The sequence below is a fragment of the Boleophthalmus pectinirostris genome, unplaced genomic scaffold (assembly GCF_026225935.1).
Source record: "Boleophthalmus pectinirostris isolate CB_2022bp ecotype Guang Dong unplaced genomic scaffold, ASM2622593v1 HiC_scaffold_8, whole genome shotgun sequence".
Taxonomy (NCBI): domain Eukaryota; kingdom Metazoa; phylum Chordata; class Actinopteri; order Gobiiformes; family Gobiidae; genus Boleophthalmus; species Boleophthalmus pectinirostris.
The window spans coordinates 39,343,108-39,364,852 of record NW_026571515.1 but is presented as its reverse complement, the minus strand read 5'-3'; the positions used below and the strand labels follow the sequence as shown (position 1 = coordinate 39,364,852).

General features: G+C 40.6%; 1 protein-coding gene across 1 annotated transcript in view; it reads right to left on the bottom strand.

The window, feature by feature from the left end:
* Positions 1-583: 583 nt before the first annotated feature.
* vwa5b1 (von Willebrand factor A domain containing 5B1) overlaps positions 584-21,745 on the bottom strand; it is a 135,832-nt gene continuing 114,670 nt past the window's right edge. The window contains exons 18-21 of the mRNA XM_055166088.1: positions 15,834-15,899; positions 11,463-11,532; positions 7,989-8,112; positions 584-1,156 (exon numbers count right to left, since the gene is read on the bottom strand). Of these exons, the coding sequence (XP_055022063.1) occupies positions 584-1,156; positions 7,989-8,112; positions 11,463-11,532; positions 15,834-15,899 (833 nt within the window). The remainder of the gene's footprint in view (positions 1,157-7,988; positions 8,113-11,462; positions 11,533-15,833; positions 15,900-21,745) is intronic.

Sequence of the window (21,745 nt, the reverse complement as noted above, 5' to 3'; positions counted from 1 at the left end):
CCATTGGGGTGGTAGTTAGATGCTGTCAGGGTGGTAGTTAGATGCCGTCGGGGTGGTAGTTAGAGTTAGACGCTGTCAGGGTGGTAGTTAGATGCTGTCGGGGTGGTAGTTAGACGCCATTGGGGTGGTAGTTAGATGCTGTCAGGGTGGTAGTTAGATGCCGTCGGGGTGGTAGTTAGAGTTAGACGCTGTCAGGGTGGTAGTTAGACGCTGTCGGGGTGGTAGTTAGACGCCATTGGGGTGGTAGTTAGATGCTGTCAGGGTGGTAGTTAGATGCCGTCGGGGTGGTAGTTAGAGTTAGACGCTGTCGGGGTGGTAGTTAGACGCTGTCGGGGTGGTAGTTAGACGCTGTCGGCGTGGTAGTTAGACGCTGTCGGGGTGGTAGTTAGACGCTGTCAGGGTGGTAGTTAGACGCCGTCGGGGTGGTAGTTAGACGCCGTCGGGGTGGTAGTTAGACGCTGTCGGGGTGGTAGTTAGACGCCGTCGGGGTGGTAGTTAGACGCCGTCGGGGTGGTAGTTAGACGCTGTCGGGGTGGTAGTTAGACGCTGTCGGGGTGGTAGTTAGACGCCGTCGGGGTGGTAGTTAGACGCTGTCGGGGTGGTAGCAGAGCATGTTGAAGTGAAGGTTCTCGTCCCAGTGCCTGAGGATGATGAAGAGCTGATTTGCTGCAGCCTTCACTGAGGCAAGATCTTTGCCCTCGGGGACGTCCTGGGCCTCCAACCACAGACTGGCTTTAGCTGCCACCAGCTCCCACTCGATGAAGAAACTGGCCGAGCTGTGCTCCAGCCAGGCCAGAGCCACAGCGGTGGCCCACACCATGCTCTCCACATCCTGACCCTCCTTCTGTGCGCGGTCGCCCTGGGACACGGGGGACAGGGGCAGCTCTGCGGGGGCGGAGGGGCTGTCTAAAGAGCAGCTGATCTCGGTCAGACTGAAGGGGGCGCTGGAGGGGCTCTGCACAGAGCGGTCTGTGGGCTGCACACAGGAGTCCAGCTCTGCGCGGCGCTCCTCCTCCAGGCTCTCAGCGCGCCGACTCAGGCTGCTGCGGTGACACGAGAACGGAGACGTCCACTTGAGCTTCTCCATGGGAACACTGACCGCCTCACACAGGGAGGGGTCCAGAGGGAAGGCTCCACAGGCTAACTGCAGAGACACCTGAAGACACACACACGAGCGTCAGACCATTTATAACACAACATTTATATGGATTTAGTTATAATCCAAGTCTGAAGTTTTAAACAGTGACAGAAAGATAAATAACAGCATAATAATAATCAATAATAACCTTCAATATTTAGAGGTAAGAGGTTGTATCCTCATGAAAATACAGGTCAATATTTTCAGTATGGTCTATTCAATTCAAGGGCAACTGTTAAAGCCAATATAAAGACACACATTTTCCTTGCTTTGACAAAGAAATCTTATGATTAAAAGTATAAAACCATGGCCTGAGTTCAACATGAGTTTGCGATTACTTAGTACATTTCTTCATTTCATCCCTTTCAGCGTGAGCCTTAATTCTCTCTGACAAATAGAGCAGCCGGTTGGCATTTGTTCAAGGCTCCCACATGTTTTTGCACATGGCACACCTGAGCCTGTTCAGGAGTATTAGAGCGAGTGAACACTGCAGCTAATCACATCCAGAGAACGACACGCAATACATTCACCTCCAGGTTTCCATTCACTTCAGATTTGGGCCTAATAGCTGGGTTTCAGATGACAGCACAAAGTTCTAAAGGCCAATAATATTTAATACAGATGGGGGCAAACTATTAACAATGACATGCAGATTTTTGTTGTAATACAGTGAGTTAATGGGTCTAGTCACAAATTGAAATGATCAGCAGTAAATCATTAACATCAAGCAAACATCTTCCGGTAAGCGTGACTAGTAGCCAGGCTGTCACCATCTAGTGCCTCCACTGCATTTCATTTCTTTCCAGCGACTAGGTCAGGAATCAGAATACACTAGACGGTTTGCAAGAACCCTGGAAGTGAGAGTCCGGGCACCAGCCAATCAGCAAAGAGCCATATATTCTGTGTTGGCAACGTTTCCCTAGATTGAGGATTTAAAGCCGGAATAAAGAGAATGTTTGGTGAATTTTATCAAGGGGAAAGACGTTATTGCACTTCTTCCTACAGGATTTGGGAAAAACTTAATATACCAGTTAACCCCGTATTACACACGTCATGACCAAACAGCAGCGATTGGTTAAATAAAAAAGTACCTGCCTACTGTTGAGTGAACGAATCCTAATGCTGCAAGGTCTACGAAGCAAAACCGGCTGATGAATCAGGCTACGTGACTAGAGCCTATAAACAAAATTTACCCGTTTACAAAAAATATATATACTCCAGCTTTAAAAGGTCTATTATTATACATGTTTCTATTACTTTGTACTTAGGTTCTGTCCTTACAAGCTGTCAATGATCAGCTGATCTTTTTAATGGTGACATCTACAGCTAATCCTGTGCGTAAAAGCATGTGGTTTGGAGCAGAGTTACAAAATGTGATAGTTTACTGAATAAACTGATCTGATTCTATATTGTTTAATTTTAAATGTTATTTTAAAGGTGCATTGTGTAACGTTTCTAGAGGAGGGTCCGTCAAATGCTTTTGTCCATGGAGATGTTATTGCTTTGTCTGGAATGTTCCATAATATGACAATAAACAGCTCTACCTTACATTTATTGAATTACAGGTGGTTTTATAGCCCAAAAACAAGCATTCTGACTGTGAACAGGGTCGCCTCTCCTCAGATCCGACATGAAGACAGAAAGAAAGGCTTAATACCAAATATAAAGCAATAACATCTCCACGGAGAAAAGTATTTGACAGACCCTCCCCCAGAAAAGTTACACAATGCTCCTTTACATGTCATTTAAAACTGAAAATTGCGATGATCAATATAAAAAAATCTGATTTGGGAGTAATAAAAACCTGCCTGCTGACAGTATTCACAAAGCTTTGCACACCCTCAGGTGCACTGCTGGAGATCTGCTCCACAGCTGAACGAGTTTGTACAAACATTGATTTGCTGCTTTTGGACAAATATAGCAACTGGGTTTAGATTTGTGACATTTGAGACAGCACAGAGGATATTGTGTACATTTAACAGAGATACAAGATACAAGGTTACCAGGTTTTAAACACAGTAAGAATCTAGGCTTGTTCTGATATCAATACTGGTATCACACAGTTTTCAGGTATCAGTATTGGCGAGTACTCAGACCAAATCACAGATCCAATACCACTCTGTATTTTCCTCAACGATGAGCTGTAGATGCAAACAGCAGCTGTTGTCTGTGACTAAAGCTCAATTTATGATCATGTGTCAAATCATCTGCGTCACGACACAGAGAGTCTGCGTCAGTGTGAACCCCCTCTGCAGAGCGTCTTCAATTAGTTTACATGAATGCAATCCTAGCCCCCTAGTGTTGTGGTGGTGAATTACTTCGTGGAGCATAGACCTCGATGCAGATCCATAAATCTGAAATGACGGCAACAAGGCAATGGTGACAGTGCACATTGAGTCGACTCAGAACTATAATTGGGCCTTAATGCTACCTGTAACTAGCCTGACTCATCAGCGGGTTTCACTTTGTAGAAACTGTCTGACCTCACAGCATTACAATTCGTTCGCTTGCTTTTTTATTAAACCAATTGCTTCTATTTAACGGGACTAACTGGTATATTAAGCTTTTCCCAAATACAGTATAGGAAGAAGGGCAAAAACATCTTTCCTCTTGATAAAATTCACCAAACTTTCTCTTTATTCCGGCTTTAAATCCTTGATCTTGAGAATCGTTGCCAACACAGAATGTATGGCTCTTTGCTGATTGCCCAGACTTCCACTTCTTGCAAACCGTCTAGTGTATTCAGATTTCTGACCTGTAACGCCCAGAGCAGGTTAAACACAGACTGTGGAGGCTCTGCAGACACTTAAAACACACTCCTACTGACAGAAAGGATATTTGTGTTACCTCTTTGATTCCTTTATTTAGCCTTTAGTGACATGGGAGAGTGCAGCCCAACAACAGTTAGACAGCACTAACTCAGACTTTGGGTTTTCTCTGCATAATTACCCATGTGCTCTGAGGATGAGAGTCTTTGAACAGGCCTCACTGCTATTTTTTATCCGCTCTGTGGTAGAAAGTGATGAAGTAGAAAAGTAAAAGCACTTAAATCAATATACATATGTCTCTAAGACTTTAGCTCTCAAAATCACTCTCTTGTGCATTTTCTTTAGAGATAACCTTTTAGGAGCATCATTTTTTTCTCTTAAACTATTACAAAATTGAGTAGCCTTAGTTTTCTTCATACTATTGGTATAGGATCAGATCCCCAGAAAATGGTATCAGAACAAAACTATAACAAGTGACCAGATATCTTGTTCTATGTAGAGCGCATATTTTCAAAGCCTGATTGATCAGCCGGTTCACTTTGTGGAAACCGTCTGACCTCGCAGCATTAGGATTTGTTCACTTGACAGTAGGTGGGTACTTTTTTATTTCAACTAATGGCTGCTATTTGGTCGTGACATATGTAATGTGCCGGAACTCTCAGTGGTGTCCAAGTAACTGCGGGCACAACAACAAACAAAGCAGAGAGTGAAAATACTCGATCTCGGGAATCGTTGCCAACACAGACTGTCTGTCTTCGTCTACATCCATCTCGACCTCTTTGTTTACTGTTGTGCTGTATCACAAAAGGGACCCAGACAGACTCGACGAGTTTGACATCATGACTTCAGAGCTCTTCGGTGATTGGTCGGTGCGCGGTCTAAAACTTCCAGGGTTCTTGCAAAACGTCTAGTGCACAGGTGTCAAACATAAGGCCCGGGGGCGGATTCCGGCCCTCCAAGACCTTTAATGTGGCCCTCTGCTGATTTTCTACTAAAATATTTGAATTATATTTTCTTTTAAAATCTTGTATTTTCTGCGGTGTTTATCATAGCAGCGTCTCCAGCATCTCTGTGCGTGGCCCCTCCCACCAGAGCAGCACAAATGAAGACTTGTCTCTTTCCAAACGCTCTTAAAGGACGATCGTTTTGACTGTTGACCGTGACACCCTCATCAGAAAAATGTCAAACATGAGAAAAGTGGAGCCGAGTGCAGGATTTTACAACAAAAAAAAATGGACTTATTCCTATTTACATCCAAGTTCATGTTAAAACATTGTGTTGAAATTAAATTTTTCTTAAAGTTTCAGGTTGTTCATAATATTATAATATTTTGTAAAAGAAAGAGTTCATCAATTCAAAAAGATTTCTGTAATAGATTTGTATTGCTCTGCACAAATATTTGAACTTATTGTTATTTTTGGGGTTTATATGCCATGAGTTTTCTGATCCGGCCCCTTTGGGATCAAAGTAGGTTGGATACGGCCCCCGGACCAAAATGAGTTTGACACTCCTGGTCTAGTGTATTGTAATTCCTGATCTAGTCATCAGTCTGATCTAGAGGCACTAGATGGCACCAGCCTGGCTAATATTTTCTACACAATAGCACTTAAAAGACCTATATTATACATTTATTGTGACTTGCTTTTTGCTTAGGCTGTGCAAACGAATGAGAGATTTTAATTGATTAAATGAAATTGTTTTAATTAGATTCAGTCATTTCAAATTGTCAGTGATCATGATTTGGTCTTTTTAATGGAGATTCCTAAAACCAGTATACGTATGTGGTTTGGAGTTTGGAGAAAGAAATTTCATTAGGGATGCACCGATCCGATACTGGTATACTGGTATTGGATATCGGCGCTGATACTGAACTATTTGGTGGATCGGATATCAGCTTCCATAAATTGATTTTATTTTTACAAAGTTATTCTGTAGTTACTTGAGAGATAAATAAGAGCTTGGGTCAGTTTTGTCTTATGTTATTTTTGTTTAAAGGACTTTTTCAGTCTCTGGAATCGGTTGATAATGGGAATCAGCAGATAATTAGAGCTACATTATTGGAATCTGTATCGAAAAAAAAAAAAAAAAAAAAAAAAAAAACTGGATCGGCGCCTCTCTAAATTTGACTGTTCAATAGCAGCGATAAAAAGTCGATGGCCATGTCTCAGTTCTTTTTCCTCGCTTCCTTGTCCTTGATTCCTCTCCTCCAGCCTCCATTTTTCAGCTGTCAATCAAATGTGTCATATTAAGTGGGGTCCCAAAGAAAAACACAAAAGGAAGGAGAAAACATGGGGGAGGCTTCAGGAGGCAGACATCAGAGAAAAGAATCAAACTTTATTGATCTCTGTGAGGAGTTTATATCCTCTCTCCTCCCTGTGTCTCCTCTGTGGGTGGGACCTTGTTTTATTCTCCAGTCCTATTTACACCTTATTACATTTTGTAGAGCTAAGAATAACAAGAATCATTTATGTGTAGGATACTTACTACTGCAAATTAACACACATTCATTCATTCCAGGGTAATTCCATCTCAATTCACCCCAAAAAAATTGCAATATGAACCCTCACATTGTCCAATTGCAAAGAAAATTGCTGTATGGGTAAGTCATAGCCAAGAAAGCCAAAATCTCACATTTTAGTTTGATCGGACCAATTGTTTCCAAGATATCCCAATTAAATTTTTTCACTTTTTTGCGTGATCGCCAAATTTCAAATTGCATTTATTCAGCAACTACTGGTCTGATGTAAAAAACCAAGATATGTCTGTTAACGGGAAATCATAAGGAATCCAAATCTGGCATTTATTTTTGCAGTTGAGTTTGAGATGAATTACCTTTTGACCTATATTTTGACCTTGAAATTGACAATAAAGGACATGCTCGACCTCAATGACAGCAATAGAAAAAATGTAGCCCTATATGTCTACTACAACATATAAAAAATCTGGAGGGGTTTTCTTTTTTATTTTCATACAAATTTACCAATAAGGGAGTGTCCCATATTGTCAATTTCAAGATTTGGATTCCTTATGATTTCCCCTTTCCAGAGATACCTTGGTTTTTGATATCGGACCAGTAGTTGCTGAGTAAATGCTATTTGAAATTCAGCGACCATGCAAAAAAGTAAAATTAAATTACGATATCTCAGAAACTGTTGGTTAGCCAGGCTGGCGCCACCTAGTGCCTCCACCCAATTTCTTTTCTCTCCAGCAAGTAGGTCAGAAATCAAAATACACTAGACCACACATGTCAAAGTCAGGCCCAGGGGCTAAATTTGGCCCTCGATATAATTATATTTGGCCCGCAAGATCATATCAGATATTAAGTAGAGCTACAGAGCCTATAGACATTATTTATTTCAAATTCTGTTACTATTTTATTTTACGCTTGTTCTGGATTCAATGTTTAAGCAAAATTATCAAACTTTTATTTTAATAAGAAAAAGTTTAACATTACATATCTCGAAAGAAGAGAAATCATGCAGACGTTGTTTAAATTTTTCAAAAAATATATTATTTTGGCGCATGACTTAGTGCCAGTTTTTAATTTTGGCCCTCTGTGAATTTGAGTTTGACACCCCTGCACTAGACGGTTCGCAAAAACCCCGGAAGTGCAAGTTCTGGCACCAGCCAATCAGCGAAGAGACATACATTCAGTGTTGTCAATGATTCCCGAGATCGAGGATTTAAGGCAAAGAGAATGTTTGGTGAATTTTATCATGGGAAATTGCCCTTCTTCCTACGGGGTCGGGGAAAAGCTTAATATACCAGTTAGCCCCGTTAGCGGCGCATTACGTACGTCACGCCCAAATAGCAGCGATTGGTTAAATGACAAAAAGTACCCGCCTACTGTCGAGCAAACAAATTCTAACACTGCGAGGGATGAATCAGGCTAATTGTTGGTACAATCAAACTAAAACATGAAATTGTGGCTTTTCTGGCTATGATTTCCCTACATACCAAATTCATCAAAATGTAACAAAGTAGGGTTTAACTCACTGGGTGAACTGAGGTGGACTGAGCCTCCAGTACATTTTTAGTGCAAAAACATTATAATAAGTCTTTCAGCTGTCCTTGTTACCCACCAGAGGGATGTAGTCCTTGTTCTCGTTGTCTCCATCTCCAATAGAATCTCCAGACTTGCTGTGAGATCGACACATGAATCCTTTAGCGGCTCTGGTCAGGAGGCGTGTCCGGCTCAGGGCCAGTCTGAGCACAGAGAAGAGCAATGAGACCACGCTCCATTTAAGCCATTACTGTGAGCGCGGAGCGAGCGAGGTGTCTGTATTATCCTCTAACGTAAAGGCACTACGAGTTAGTGATGGGTCTACACTTTTGGATCTGCTCATTTCAAAGAGCCGTTAAAAGGTCTGACTCTATTCATAGTTGTTTATATGACAGAAGCTAATGTGAGAACTCGTTTTATCCACAAGGGCTCAGATGTGTTTAAAATGGTTCAAACTGTGAGTGGGGGTGTGTTTACCCTTTGAAATGATGCAGCGTAAGTAAAACATTATTAAACAAAGTATTATTATGATGGCGATATATGTTTTTTGGCCAAAAGCTCTCTGTCGTGTTGCCTACTTTGCTTCTGTGTTGATTTTTGTGTTGGTTTAATGTGAATCGGTGTAAAACTGAAGCAAAAAAATAAAAAAATTGTCCTTAGATGTGCTTAATATCTAGTTGCAGATTCAATGCACATACAGAATACTTAGAGAAGAAGATTGCTCAGATTTCAACCATTCATGGAGCCAACTTGGTCATAAATGTCACATCACTACAAGGAATGCAACATAATTCTCACAATTTGCAATTTAAGGCCTCAAGAACGAAACATTTCCTCTTTTATCATAATTTTTACTGCCATAATTTTGATTTACTTTTTATTTAATTCTTGAATAGTGTGTGGTATGCACATCAGAGAGGATTTTGTGCTTTTATTTTGGTAGTCAGAAGGTAAGAACTGGTGTTGTTTTGTTTAGTTCCGCTGGACCCTTGTTAGAGACGCACGCCTGGTTGAGAAGCAGTAGTGTGGTGTGTCGGCAAACCAAGACAATTAAAGTTAAAATAAAGTGAATAAACTTATGTTAAAAGGTCATTCTACCTCCAAAGTGTGGGTCAGCCAGCAAGGTATGTTTTTCGTAACTGTTAATGTCTTTATTTTGTGTCTTTTATATTATATTTTCTAATTGTAATTTATGTTAATTATTTTTAGTTCGACTGTGGCGTTGGTGATGTTGGTGGCATCAGATGCATCCTATAATTGATTAATTAATCAAGCCATCAGTAAAAATAACTGTTTACTGACTACACAAGGAGGTGGTGTGATAATAATTATCAATTAACTATATACTGTATTTACTACTGTATATATTCTCTATTCATAAACAGTAGAGTGAGATCTTTATGGAGCTGCTTTGAAAGTGTGGTACGATTAAAGCTCTGGGGTAGTAACGTGGGTGTGTGTACTAGGCCTGTAACAATAACAGATTTTGCTGGACGATTAATTGACCAAGAAATTATATTTTCTAACTAATATAATGACCATGGAATGCAAATGGAATCCAAAGTGGTCTCACATTGCAGCTTTTGTGTTTGACTTTGAAACTAAATTCCATTTGTTTTCAAATCTCAACTAACTTGTGACTTTCTGCTCCTCGAGGTTCTCTCTACTCAGTGGTGGTATGAGACCATGTGACTGGCAGCATAGACCGTATATATAAATGGACATATTTAACACGGTAGCCACCACGTTCTAAATAGGAAGTTCACATACGGCTCTTCCAGCTCCTTCTGACCTGGCTCCCATTGACTTACATTGGAATATTGAGGTTCCGCTCTCTGCAACTGCTGCACTGAGCTTCGTCATTTTGGTCTTAAAATGTTGGTATTAACCCGCTCTACATGATCCAATTTTGCTATTTTGTCTGTCAAAAAAATCCTATTCCTAATATTGAGCCTGGCTCCACGTTCCTCCTGTAACCTTTAGCATCACGAGCTTCATTTGAGTGGTGCTGAACGCTGTGGGTGACATGACACTGACTTTTTTTATACAGTCCATTCGGGCAAGTTGCCTAATTAACACATTCGTTCAAGTGCCATTACACTAAAGAAATGAGAGGAGTCAGTAGAGGGCGATTAAAACCTTTTGACATTGAGCCTCTTTGGTATAGAAAGAGAGGAGGAAAAAACAAGCTTGCAAATAGAAATAATCGCCGCCAGAAAAGTTATCAAGCAATTAATAGATTTATTGATTATTGTTACAGGCCTAGTGTGTATTGAGTCACATATGTGTATAGTGTTGTGAGGGTCCCTAAAAGCCCCCATCATAAACTGGGTCCATGTATAAAACAAATTGTGATTGCCATTTTGGTGATACACTGTGAGTTGGCGTTTCCCCAACCCTCTTCTCCAACTGGTCAGATCTTTAAAGATGCACTATGTCACTTTTCAGGGGGGTAGTTCTCCATATGCTTGTCTCCATGGAAATGTTTTGCCTGGAATGTTCCACAGCATGGCCTCAAAGACATCTATCTTACAACTGCAAGTGGTTTATTGCTAAAGAGTGGCTCAGTTGGTAGAGATCCGATGGCCGGTGGAATCCTGCTCTCAACATAAACATCATTGGGCCATTGGAGGTTGGCTGGTGTGATTGCAGCTTCCACAGATGAATGCTGTTGTTGTTGTGTCCTTGGGAAGACACTTAGCTCAGCTAACCCCTAGTGTCTCTTTATGAATGTGTATGAGTGTGTGTGTGAATGAGTGATTTCCTTGTTGTAAAGCGTTTTGAGTGCCTTTAAGGTGGAAAAGCACTATAGAAAAGGTGACCATTTACCAAGGAAATGGCATTCTTACTGTGAATGGGGTCATTTCTCCACAGAGCTGACCTGTAACTTGACCTGGTCCATCTCCGTGAAGATAGAAGTTTAATGCTGGGGAACATTCTAGGCAAAGCAATAACCAATTTGTCCTCCACAGGAAAGGTTACATGGACCTTTAAAAAGAAATGGATGGTTCTTCATTTTTAAGGCCATGGCTACTTGAACTGTGAAATAGTGGCTCTAAGAAAACAATTATTTCTCCATTTTTGTTTTGATGCAATATATGTGTTAGGCCTGTCAGGATTTTGAAGTGAAATATCTTGCTGAAGTAAATACACATGATAAACGATAATATTGAAACTAAACTTATGCCACTGACACAAGCCCAAGAGCAGATTTAAACCTCAAAAACTATTCTAAATGTACAATGTTGTTAAAAATATGAAATGCAATAAATAAACTGTACAATTAAACACATTAATACTTCATCTATAATGATTAATTCACCCCTACATGACTCAAATCTCATCATATAGAGAAAAAAATAACTAACATTTTCCAGGTAGTACAAAGAAAAAATACACACGATAAATACTATTGTTCCAGCTTTCATATATTGAACTGTAAGCTGATATAGTAATTATTGTGACAGGTCTAATATTTGTATGTCTTTAGTCCCTGAAGTAAAAAATGTGTGTTTGTCCAGCAGCTCCACAGTTAAATTGAAGCAGAGTTTACCTGGCAGAGAAAAGGCTTTCCACTGATTTCTGCGACTGGTCCGAGGTCACAGACGGACTCCGCTGGGAGACTGAGGAGAGGTACATGTGGAGCGGGAAACGAGAAAATAAAGAGTTCAGACTTTTCTTCAAACAAACTGCCCAGGGACAAACAGCTACAGGAGTAAAATGGCACACAGCAACTGCAATTTATTCTACAATTGTGTGCATTTTGAACTGAACAGAAAATAATATTAATATTTGAGAGTGCCTGCAGGGTTAGCCATTACCATAGAGATAATTGCAGCTCCTGTGATTTGCCATTTTACTTGCATATTATTGTACTGATTTAGATTTCAGTGCAGTCAAGCCAAGGGGTCTAAATGCAGTATTTATTTTAAAATGTGTGTCCTTCACTGGATTTCTTTCAGGGATGTTAGCATAAAGAGATCAGTGACATTAAGACAAAAATGTCAAAATATTAGGGGTGTAACGATATCCAAGTCTATCGTCGATATTGTAGCGGTATGAACTTCACAGTGTTGGGGAGTAACAGATTACATGTACCGGAGTTATGTAATCAGAGTACAAATTATGAGTAACTGTATTCAGTTACAGTTACTGTTTCAGTGAGTGGTAATTGGATTACAGTTACTTTGTTGAAATAAATGAATTACACGGCGGTATTTTCCTGTTTTCACATTTTGGGCTATTCCCTTTTTTTTGGGGGGGGGGGGTAATACCACTCATTGCCGAACACTAAACCAGGTCTAAACCAGGACTAAACCAGGACTAAACCAGGACTAAAACCAGGTCTAAAACCAGGTCTAAACCAAGTCTAAAGCAGGTCTAAACCAGGTCTAAAACCAGGTCTAAAACCAGGTCTAAACCAAGTCTAAAGCAGGTCTAAACCAGGTCTAAAACCAGGTCTAAAACCAGGTCTAAACCAGGACTAAAACCAAGTCTAAAGCAGGTCTAAACCAGGACTAAAACCAGGACTAAAACCAGGTCTAAAAGCAGGTCTAAACCAGGTCTAAACCAGGTCTGAACAGGATTTAACAGGACTAAACCATGCTGCGCGGACCGTGTCTCCTCTTCTTCTATCAGTAATATATATATTTTTTTTAACTTAGTTTTTATTAAGTTTAAGATATCACAGCTTGTGCATTATGGTCAGTTACAAAGCCGGTTACTTATATGTTAAAATAGACAATGCATATGTATCAGTATTAGTATATAGAAAAAGAACAAAAACAATAACAATGACTTAGGAGGTTATACATTTACAATAATAATAATAATAATTAATTATTATTATTATAATTATAATAATTATAATAACAGATTAAAAAGCAAAACAAAACCATAATAATAATCATCATAAAAATAAGTAAATAAATGAATGTAAAATAAAATAATTAAATAAAAATAAGACATGCTAAACTTGTTGGAATAAATCAGTAATATTTTTAATACGGTTCAGTAAAGACTGGACTTTTTTTATTTTCTTTTAGCAAACAAAACATCTTATGTGAAGATTTCCTCGTCTTTGCTTCTCTACAGCAAATCAAGTAATCCAAAGTATTCAGATTACATTACTCACCTTAAGTAATTTAATGGATTCCGTTACAAACTACATTTTGGGGTATGTAATCTGTAATCTGTAAGGGAATACATTTTAAAAGTAACCTTCCCAACACTGGAACCTCCCGGTACGATATTTATTGCGATATTGTTGAAAGCTCATGATATAGTGGGGAGTCTCACGATTACAGATGTAACTCTCGGTACGATATTTTCACGATATACATCTCACGGTACGATATTAATTGTGATATTTTGTGGAGGCAACAAACAACAAACTGTTAATATGCTACTTTTTCCTCTTAAAATGCCTTAACAAGATTTAATCCAAAGAACTGAGACTTAAAAGTGTTAGAACTGTTATTTCTTCTTGTAGTCTGCACTGAAATGCAGCAAAGGATCATGGTCTATGTAGTTCCCTCTGTCTTTCTTTTTAGCTATTGCCACACCATAACTTTTCATTTAAGCATAGAGACTTGTTGTAATTCGATATATTGTGATGGTCCATGATATTATTGCGAGAACTCTGACAATACGATATCACGATATTTCGGTTACTGTTACATCCCTACTAAATATGACTATTTAAACTGAAATACCCAAGTATTTTCCCCCACGAAAATGGACTGTAAAAGCAAAAGTAAACTTTGTGACAAATATCAGACAGACAGTTGCTGCCTTCATCTAATTGGAAAACATTTTATTTATTGTAAACTTGAGCCATGAGCTATGTAAGTCACTATATGACACTTTGGGATGAGAGCTGATTGGCTGTCCAAGGGTAGCCCATTTAGTTTCACATTTCTGTCTGAAAAAGTTGTTCTAAAGCTGTGGACAAATAATTATTATGTGAATACCAAGAGGCTGGTGAGACCTAAGGACTAGTTTTAAACTTAAAGGGACAGTCCAGAATTTTGGACAAAGGACCTCATTTTCTAGTTAGTCAGAGTGTTGGAGACGTACACCAGACTGTCGATGTAAATGTCTGTGTTGATAGAATAATGTGTGAAATAAAACTAAACTGGCATCGAATCATCGCATGTTGAGGGACTATTTTCTCATATATCAGTCCGCCTCTGCCAACTTTCTATCAGGAAGTACAACTCACTGCTGCTGCTCAGACATAAATCCTTCAAATGCAAGGCTGGTTTTAATTCTAAAATTATTCTATCAACACAGACATTTACATGGACAGTCTGGTGTAATAATAGTTTTTGTTTTGCGTGTTTTGTGGACTGGGTAAGACTGTTTTTAGTAGCAGGATAACTATGGTCATTGACATGCACTAGCCTAGCACCAGTGACCTCTGCAAATACAAGGACTGGATGGAATATTTCTAAAAGTGTCTCCACACGTCTACAATACTCTGGCTCACTAGGAAAAATTCCGGACTGTCCCTTTAAGGGCCCATATTACACAATTTTCTGATCTATGTTGTAATGTTGTTTCCTCATCAAAAACATGCGTGGAGTTATGTTTCACAAATGTTTAACACACAAACCCTGCACATTTAGGCTCAGTTCTCTCTGTTCCACCTTCTAATGCCACTAGACTCATTTGGCTAATTTCAGATCTGGAATTGTCAATGTCTACTTAACAAAATGTAAAGCTTAACTTGAAAACTACCACTACATGACATCACATGGTGGAACAGAGCATTTTGAGCTTTGGGGATGCAGACAGCCTTATACTGGAGGATTACTCAAACACGTAATATGTAAAAAAATAAAATAAAGAACACAACTCCAAGTATATTTTCGAGGAGGTAACAAAATTTTAACATGCCTTCAAGCTCACAAGAATCCATTACTGTTTCTATTCCCCTTTGTAAATGTTTGGTGCATGCACAGCTTACTAACAGCTTTTTGAGAAGGTGAAGTGAAACAGGGCGGACCGTCATTGCACAGCCAGCCCTTTCATCTCCAACATTAGCACTTTACCAATGATTCAATGTTTTGGATGCAAACAGCAGGTAGTGCTTAGGTAAGTAGGGAAATACACATATTTACACATTTCAAAGCAAAAAGTCTGGTATCCCAGTTTGGATAATGTGATAATCAAATGATACATGGATTCAAATCTTGTTACATCCTTGGGAAAAAGGACAGTTGTAGTTTGTCATGACTTTAACTCTTTAAAGTGCATTTGGCTGTGTGGAATGCTGACATAGTTTTTGTGTAAAACCAGAGAACATGAAGTCAATGAAAACACAACACCTCAGTACAGTCTGATATCAGCTCCCTACCTTCTGCAAATGCCTTGGTTTAGTCCTGGCTTAGTCTTGGTTTAGTCTTAGCTTAGTCCTGGTTTAGTCCTGGTTTAGGCCTGGTCTAGACCTAGTTTTGTCCTGGTCCAGTCTTGGTTTATCTCTTGTTTATCCCTGGTTTAGTCCTGGTTTAGTCCTGGTTTAGTCCTGGTCTAGACTTGATTTAGGCCTGGTTTATGACTGGTTAAATCCTGGTCTAGTCTTGATTTAGCCCTTGTTTATGCCTGGTTTAGGCCTGGTTTAATTCTTGTTTAGTCCTGGTATAATCTTGATTTAGCCCTTCTTTCGCCCTTCTTTCGGCCTAGTTCAGACCTGGTTTATTCCTGGTTTGTTCCTGGTTTGTCCCCGGTTTAGTCCAGTGCAGTCTGACATCAGCCTGTTCTGTTCAACCTTCTGCAAAGGCCTCAGTTTAATCCTGGTTAAATTTTGGCCTAATCCTGGTTTATTCCTGGTTTAGTCTTGATATAGTCTTGGTTAAATTTTGGTCTAATCCTGATTTAGTCCTGGTTTAGGTTTAGTTCTGGTTTAGCCCTGGTCCTTTACCTTCTGCAAAGCTGCATCTCTCCCAGCTGGAGGAGGGCGTACTGCACGGAGAGGCCACATCTTCCCCTGCTAACACACAACACAACACACAATATTTAATGAAGAACGCACTTCATTGCACTGTATATTTACTTGACTATTGAGTTAGTCCTGCTTTAGTACTCCTTAAGTCTTCTGTAGTCCTAGGTTGTCTTAGGTTTAGTTCTAGATATGCTAGTCCACTTTTAGCTGCCAGTTTGCTGCTCTTTAACCTTGGTTTAATCCTGGGTCTCGTTTTAGTTCTCTTTTAGTCTTGGTTTAGTCCTGGTTTAGTTCTAGATATGTTTAAGCCTTGTTTACTGGTCTTTATTCTTGGTCTTTAGCCTTGGTATTAATTACCTCCGCCAAGGAGGTTATGTTTTTGCCGGCGTTTGTCTGTTTGTTTGTTTGTTTGTTTTGTCTGTTAGCAACATAACTCAAGACGTTATGGACCAATTTTGATGAAATTTTCAGGATTTGTTGGAAATGTGAAAAGGAAGAACTGATTTCATTTTGGGTTTGATCCGGAAGAAATCCTGGATTCTGGATCACTTTGAAATTTTAGTTAACATTGTGGTAAATGGGGCCAAAAATTTTGTTTCTCAATATCTCGGTTAATTATTGACCAAACCCCATGAAATTTGACTCAGGGATGGACAATGGGATCCTCTTTCATATTCCAAAGGCTGATCCGGATCTGATCCAGAAGACCTTGGCGGAGGTCTGCGCTCTCTGAGTGCTTTTCTAGTTTAATCTGTTATTTAGATTGTTTAGATCTGATTTAGTATGATTTAGTCTTGGTTTTGTCTTGGTTTAGTCCTGATTTAGTCCCATTTTAGTCCTGATTTAGACCTAGTTTAGTTCTTGTCTTTACTCTTGGTTCAGTCCTGGTTTATTCTGGTACAGTAAACTGCATTTATTTGTCATTATGAAGGTTAACTACATGAGAAAAATTATACCACCACTTGTTGTAGGCTGATAAAATCACAAGAAATTACATTTTGTGCCCAGTTTTTGGACCTGTAAGACTAAAATAGTAAGAATGCGTTAAATTAAACCTTTTAATATTTCTCTTATTAACTTAACAGCCTCCTCCCTGCAGATATTACACAAATTGAAGTACAGAGATAAGCCACTGCTGTTGCTATGCCACCATTCAAAACTATTGTAAATTGGATCATAGAAAAACTTAATATAAATAGATCCAATATCCACCTCTCCCTAGACAATGGCACTTTCTTAATTTAATCCTTCATATTTTTCTTTAATATTTTCTCTTACATAATGCATGACATCAACAGAAGGCACGTTGTTGGGGGAGAGATTGTGGAAGAGAGTAAAGGGGAAAGGTGGATGGGACACTTTTGCAATGCAGACATATAAAGTAAAATCCAGTTATATAAGCGTTTAATCATGTTTTAATGCTGTTTTTTCGTCAGTAGTTTACTTAGCTGTATTTAGATTGATTCATGTATGTTTGAGTAATTCTGCATTGTCCCATATTCAAGGCTTGAGGCTACGTTTATATAGCCAGGCTGGCACCACCTAGTGCCTCTGCTCAATTTCATTTCTCTCCAGCTACTAGATCAGGAATCAAAATACACTAGACGGTTCGCAAAAATCCCGGAAGTGTGAGATCGGGCACCAACCAATCAGCGAAGAGTCATATATTCTGTGTTGGCAACAATTCCCGAGATTGAAGATTTAAAGCCGGAACAAAGAGAATGTTTGGTGAATTTTATGAAGGGGAAAGACGTTATTGTCCTTCTTCCTACAGGATTTGGGAAAAGCTTACCGTATTTTCCGGGCAATTAGGCGCACTCTTAAGCCTCTAACCCCATCAAAAAAACGACTGCGGGCCCTGCAAGCCAGACTGCCCTATACACGAATCCACTCGGGTGTCCCAGCACGACTTCAGTAAACTACAAAGCCACACCACCCACAGAACACGCAAACACACACGGAGCAGAGAGCGACCGCACAGCGACAAACACCCACAGACACACTCATCACTCCACACCGACGAGGAACGGAACGGAGGAACGAACCGAAAAAGTGAGCACAATGTGCCACTTCTAGACACAACTGAACAACTGAGTCACTGCGAACACGCCGACAATCCGTTGGTCCCAGACAGCACCCTCCCTACACGCCACAACTGAACAAAGCCCAGAGTCACCGTGAACGCACAAACAAAGTCCCACTGATCCATCGAACTGTTGTGTTTTGTTTATTTGAGAAAAAATGTCAAAAATAGACCATTTAATGACAGTGCGTCTTATAATCCAGAGCGCCTAAAAGCCCGGAAAATACGGTAATATACCAGTTAGCCCCGTTAGCGGCGCATTACATACATCAAGACCAAATGGCAGCGACTGGTTAAATGATAAAAAGTACCCGCCTACCGTCGAGAGAATGAATTCTAATACTGCGAGGTTAGACGGTTTGTACGAAGTGAAACAAAGTAAAACCGGCTGATGAATCAGGCTAATGTTTATATGATGATGGTATACACAGAAGACGCAAAAGTGGCGTCGCGTCTTCACTCTTTATTCCACGTTTAGACGAGTGTTTTCAGGAGGAAATCTGCATGCATACAGTGACGCAAAAGTGTGTGGAATTCGATTGGGCATGCATCGCGTACGCAACGTGAGCAGATCTGACCAGAGTTTTGCATCTTGGGCAGTGTAGACGGAAACGCTACGGTGGAGCGTATTCAAATTTTTCAGTCTAGAGGGTGGTTTCAGATTTTTGCGTTTTTAAGCCCAAAAACGCCGTCACCGTCTAAACCAGAGGTGTCAAACTCATTTTGGTCCGGGGGCCGTATCCAACCTACTTTGATCCCAAAGGGGCCGAATCAGGAAACTCATGGCATATAAACCCCAAAAATAACAATAAGTTCAAATATTTGTGCAGAGAAACGCAAATCTATTACAGAAATCTTTTTTAATTGATGAACTCTTTCTTTTACAAAATATTATAATATTATGAACAACCTGAAACTTTAAGAAAAATACAATTTCAACACAATGTCAATACATGAACTTAATAAGTTTTTTTGGCATGTTGGACATTTTTCTGATGAGGGTGTCACGGTCAACAGTCAAAACGATCGTCCTTTAAGAGCGTTTGGAAAGAGACAAGTCTTCATTTGTGCTGCTCTGGTGGGAGGGGCCACGTACAGAGACGCTGGAGATGCTGCTGACACCACAGAAAATTAACAATATTAATATAAAATATAATTTAAATATTTTAGTAGAAAATTACAGTTCCGGTTTCCGCCTGCTTCAGCGCAGATTAAAACAAGTTGTGTTGGATTAGATTTATGACTCATCCATCAAATCATGTTACCTTCATTTCTAAATGTCTAGTATAACAGCAGTTTTCTCTTTTTTTCTTTATAATTTTATTAAATTTTCATGTACATTAAGTTAATTCAGATTTGTTTACCTTAAATAACATTCTTTTTTCAAACATAAACAAGACTGGAACTCGACTTTGACATCATCGCATCCACGGCGATCGCCAAATGTCATCGCCGTGGATACAGGCTCTGCTCGAACGTGATTGGCCGGCTGCAGGCTTTGATATCACTCAGTCCAGTTGTAAGGCTGGTCCCTGGTCCTATTTCAGCTCAGACTTCACTTGAACTTCACACGAGACGACGCGTTTTAGCAAAGCTCAGAAGATGCGATTTTTCAAGAAGAAACCGGCTCCTGAGTCTGCCCTGGTGCAGCAACTCACGGAACAACTGAGGCACGCAGAAGAACAAAACCGTACTCTCTGCAGCGACAACTCCACGGAGAACGACAGCAACAGAGTCCAGCACAGAGTCAGCGTGCAAAAGGCTCTGGAGGAAGCTGTGGAGAAACAACGAGAACTGGACACGGCCAAGGAGCAGATCCAGAGGTTCGAGCAGGAAAGGACAGACCTGAACGCCTACCTCTGTCTGCAGAACACTAAGATCTCCAGCCTGCAGGACCAGCTGAAGAGCAAGGAGGACATGTACAAAATGGTGACCGATGCTCTGAAGTCCAGCTATGGTCAGTTTGAAAGTCACCATAACCAGGCTGGAGAAGGAAGTGTCCATGGCCAAACAGAATGTGGAGGTCTCCAGACGAGCTTTGGACCTGAAGGTGCAGGAGACAACAGCTTTGCAGAACGACCTGATGGAGGAGAGGAAGACGAGGGGAGTTCTGCAGGAAGGGCTGAGTAAACTGCAGGAGGAGATGCGACGTCTGAGGAGGTCTTCGGACGAGGAGAAGGTTCAGAGTACAAAGATCACGGAGGAGCTGAGCGAGGAGGTCACTGTTCTCCGAAACGAGCTGAGGGAGGAGCAACGGAGGAACAAGCAACTCCAGGAGGAAGTGACTGTCCATACTGACAACATCCACGGATTTAAACAAATCATTGGAGATCTGACGAGGAGGATGATGACATATATGCAGGAAAGAGAAGTTCTGAAGAGGTCTGTTGAGGACGCAAGAACTCAAGCTGAGAAAAGCGTAGAACTTATGAGGAAGGAGATTCACCTGAAGGCTCTGAACAGCGCTCGCCTGAAGAGACAGTTAACTGAGGCCAGGGAGATGCTGGAGGAGCAGAAGAGGGAGCACCAGGTGGAGCTCCAGAGCCTGAGAGACAGTCTGAATCCAGAAAGTCTGAGGTCTCTGCTCCTCAGACCAGACCAGAGGCCATGGATTCACAGACCCAGAGCTCCACCATAGAACGTGATAAGGTCTTCACAAAGACTGAGGGGGGACAACAGACGAAGCAGCTCCAGACTGAGCGTAGACAGGTGTTTTTCAGACGCACCAGGATCGTCCTCAACTCCGCAAGAACTCAAGCTGAGAAAAGCATAGAAGATCTGAGGAAGGAGCTCCACCTGAAGGTTCTGAACAGCGCTCGCCTGGAGAGACAGTCACCTGAGGCCAGGAAGATGCTGGAGGAGCAGAAGAGGGAGCACCAGGTGGATCTCCAGAGCCTCAGAGACACTCAGATCCACAGGTCTGAGGTCTCTGCTCCTCAGACCAGACCAGAGGCCATGGATTCACAGACCCAGAGCTCCACTGTAGAACTTGATAAGGTCTTCACAAAGACTGAGGGGGGACAACAGATGAAGCAGCTCCAGACTGAGCGCAGACAGGTGTTTTTCAGACGCACCAGGATCGTCCTCAACCCCAAAGACCAGGCTCCTAATGCCTAACTTATTTACCAGCATTATAAAAAGTAAATAAATAAAGATCAAATAAAATTAATAAAATGTGTTCTGTATGATGCTTTATTTTTAAACATTACTGACCTGATTCAGTTACATGTCTGACATAATAGTCCCTCAACTTTCTTCATGGGACCATAACTCAAATCTTACATGATCTGTTGAAAAGAATATTAGTACCATAGTACATAGTACTAATACCAATACCTACATCCTGAATTTCGAATTTTCCGGTCATCAGGCAAATCATACTGGGAAGGATTTCCGAAAAAGTGAGCATCAAACCGCCGTGTTTGTTTTCCCAGTGGGATGCATCTTTTGTCCAAGTCGATCTTTTCTCGTCTTTTGAACCATATTACTTTTGTTTCTGGTTCTGATATTGTCATATTTTAGTTTTGGGATGGGTGGTTGTTGGATGTTCTAACAGTTAAAAACGGCTCGAGAAATAGGCTTCAGAAGTTTGCGAATTCCATAAATGCAAAAAGGAATCAGATGTGTGTGACTGCAAACCTCTGTTCAAACTGTTTCTCTTCCAATGGAATTNACATAGTACTAATACCAATCCTACATCCTGAATTTCGAATTTCCGTCATCAGGCAATCAATACTGGGAAGATTTTCCCAAAAAGTGAGCATAAACCGCCGTGTTTGTTTCCCAGTGGGATGCATTTTTTTCCAAG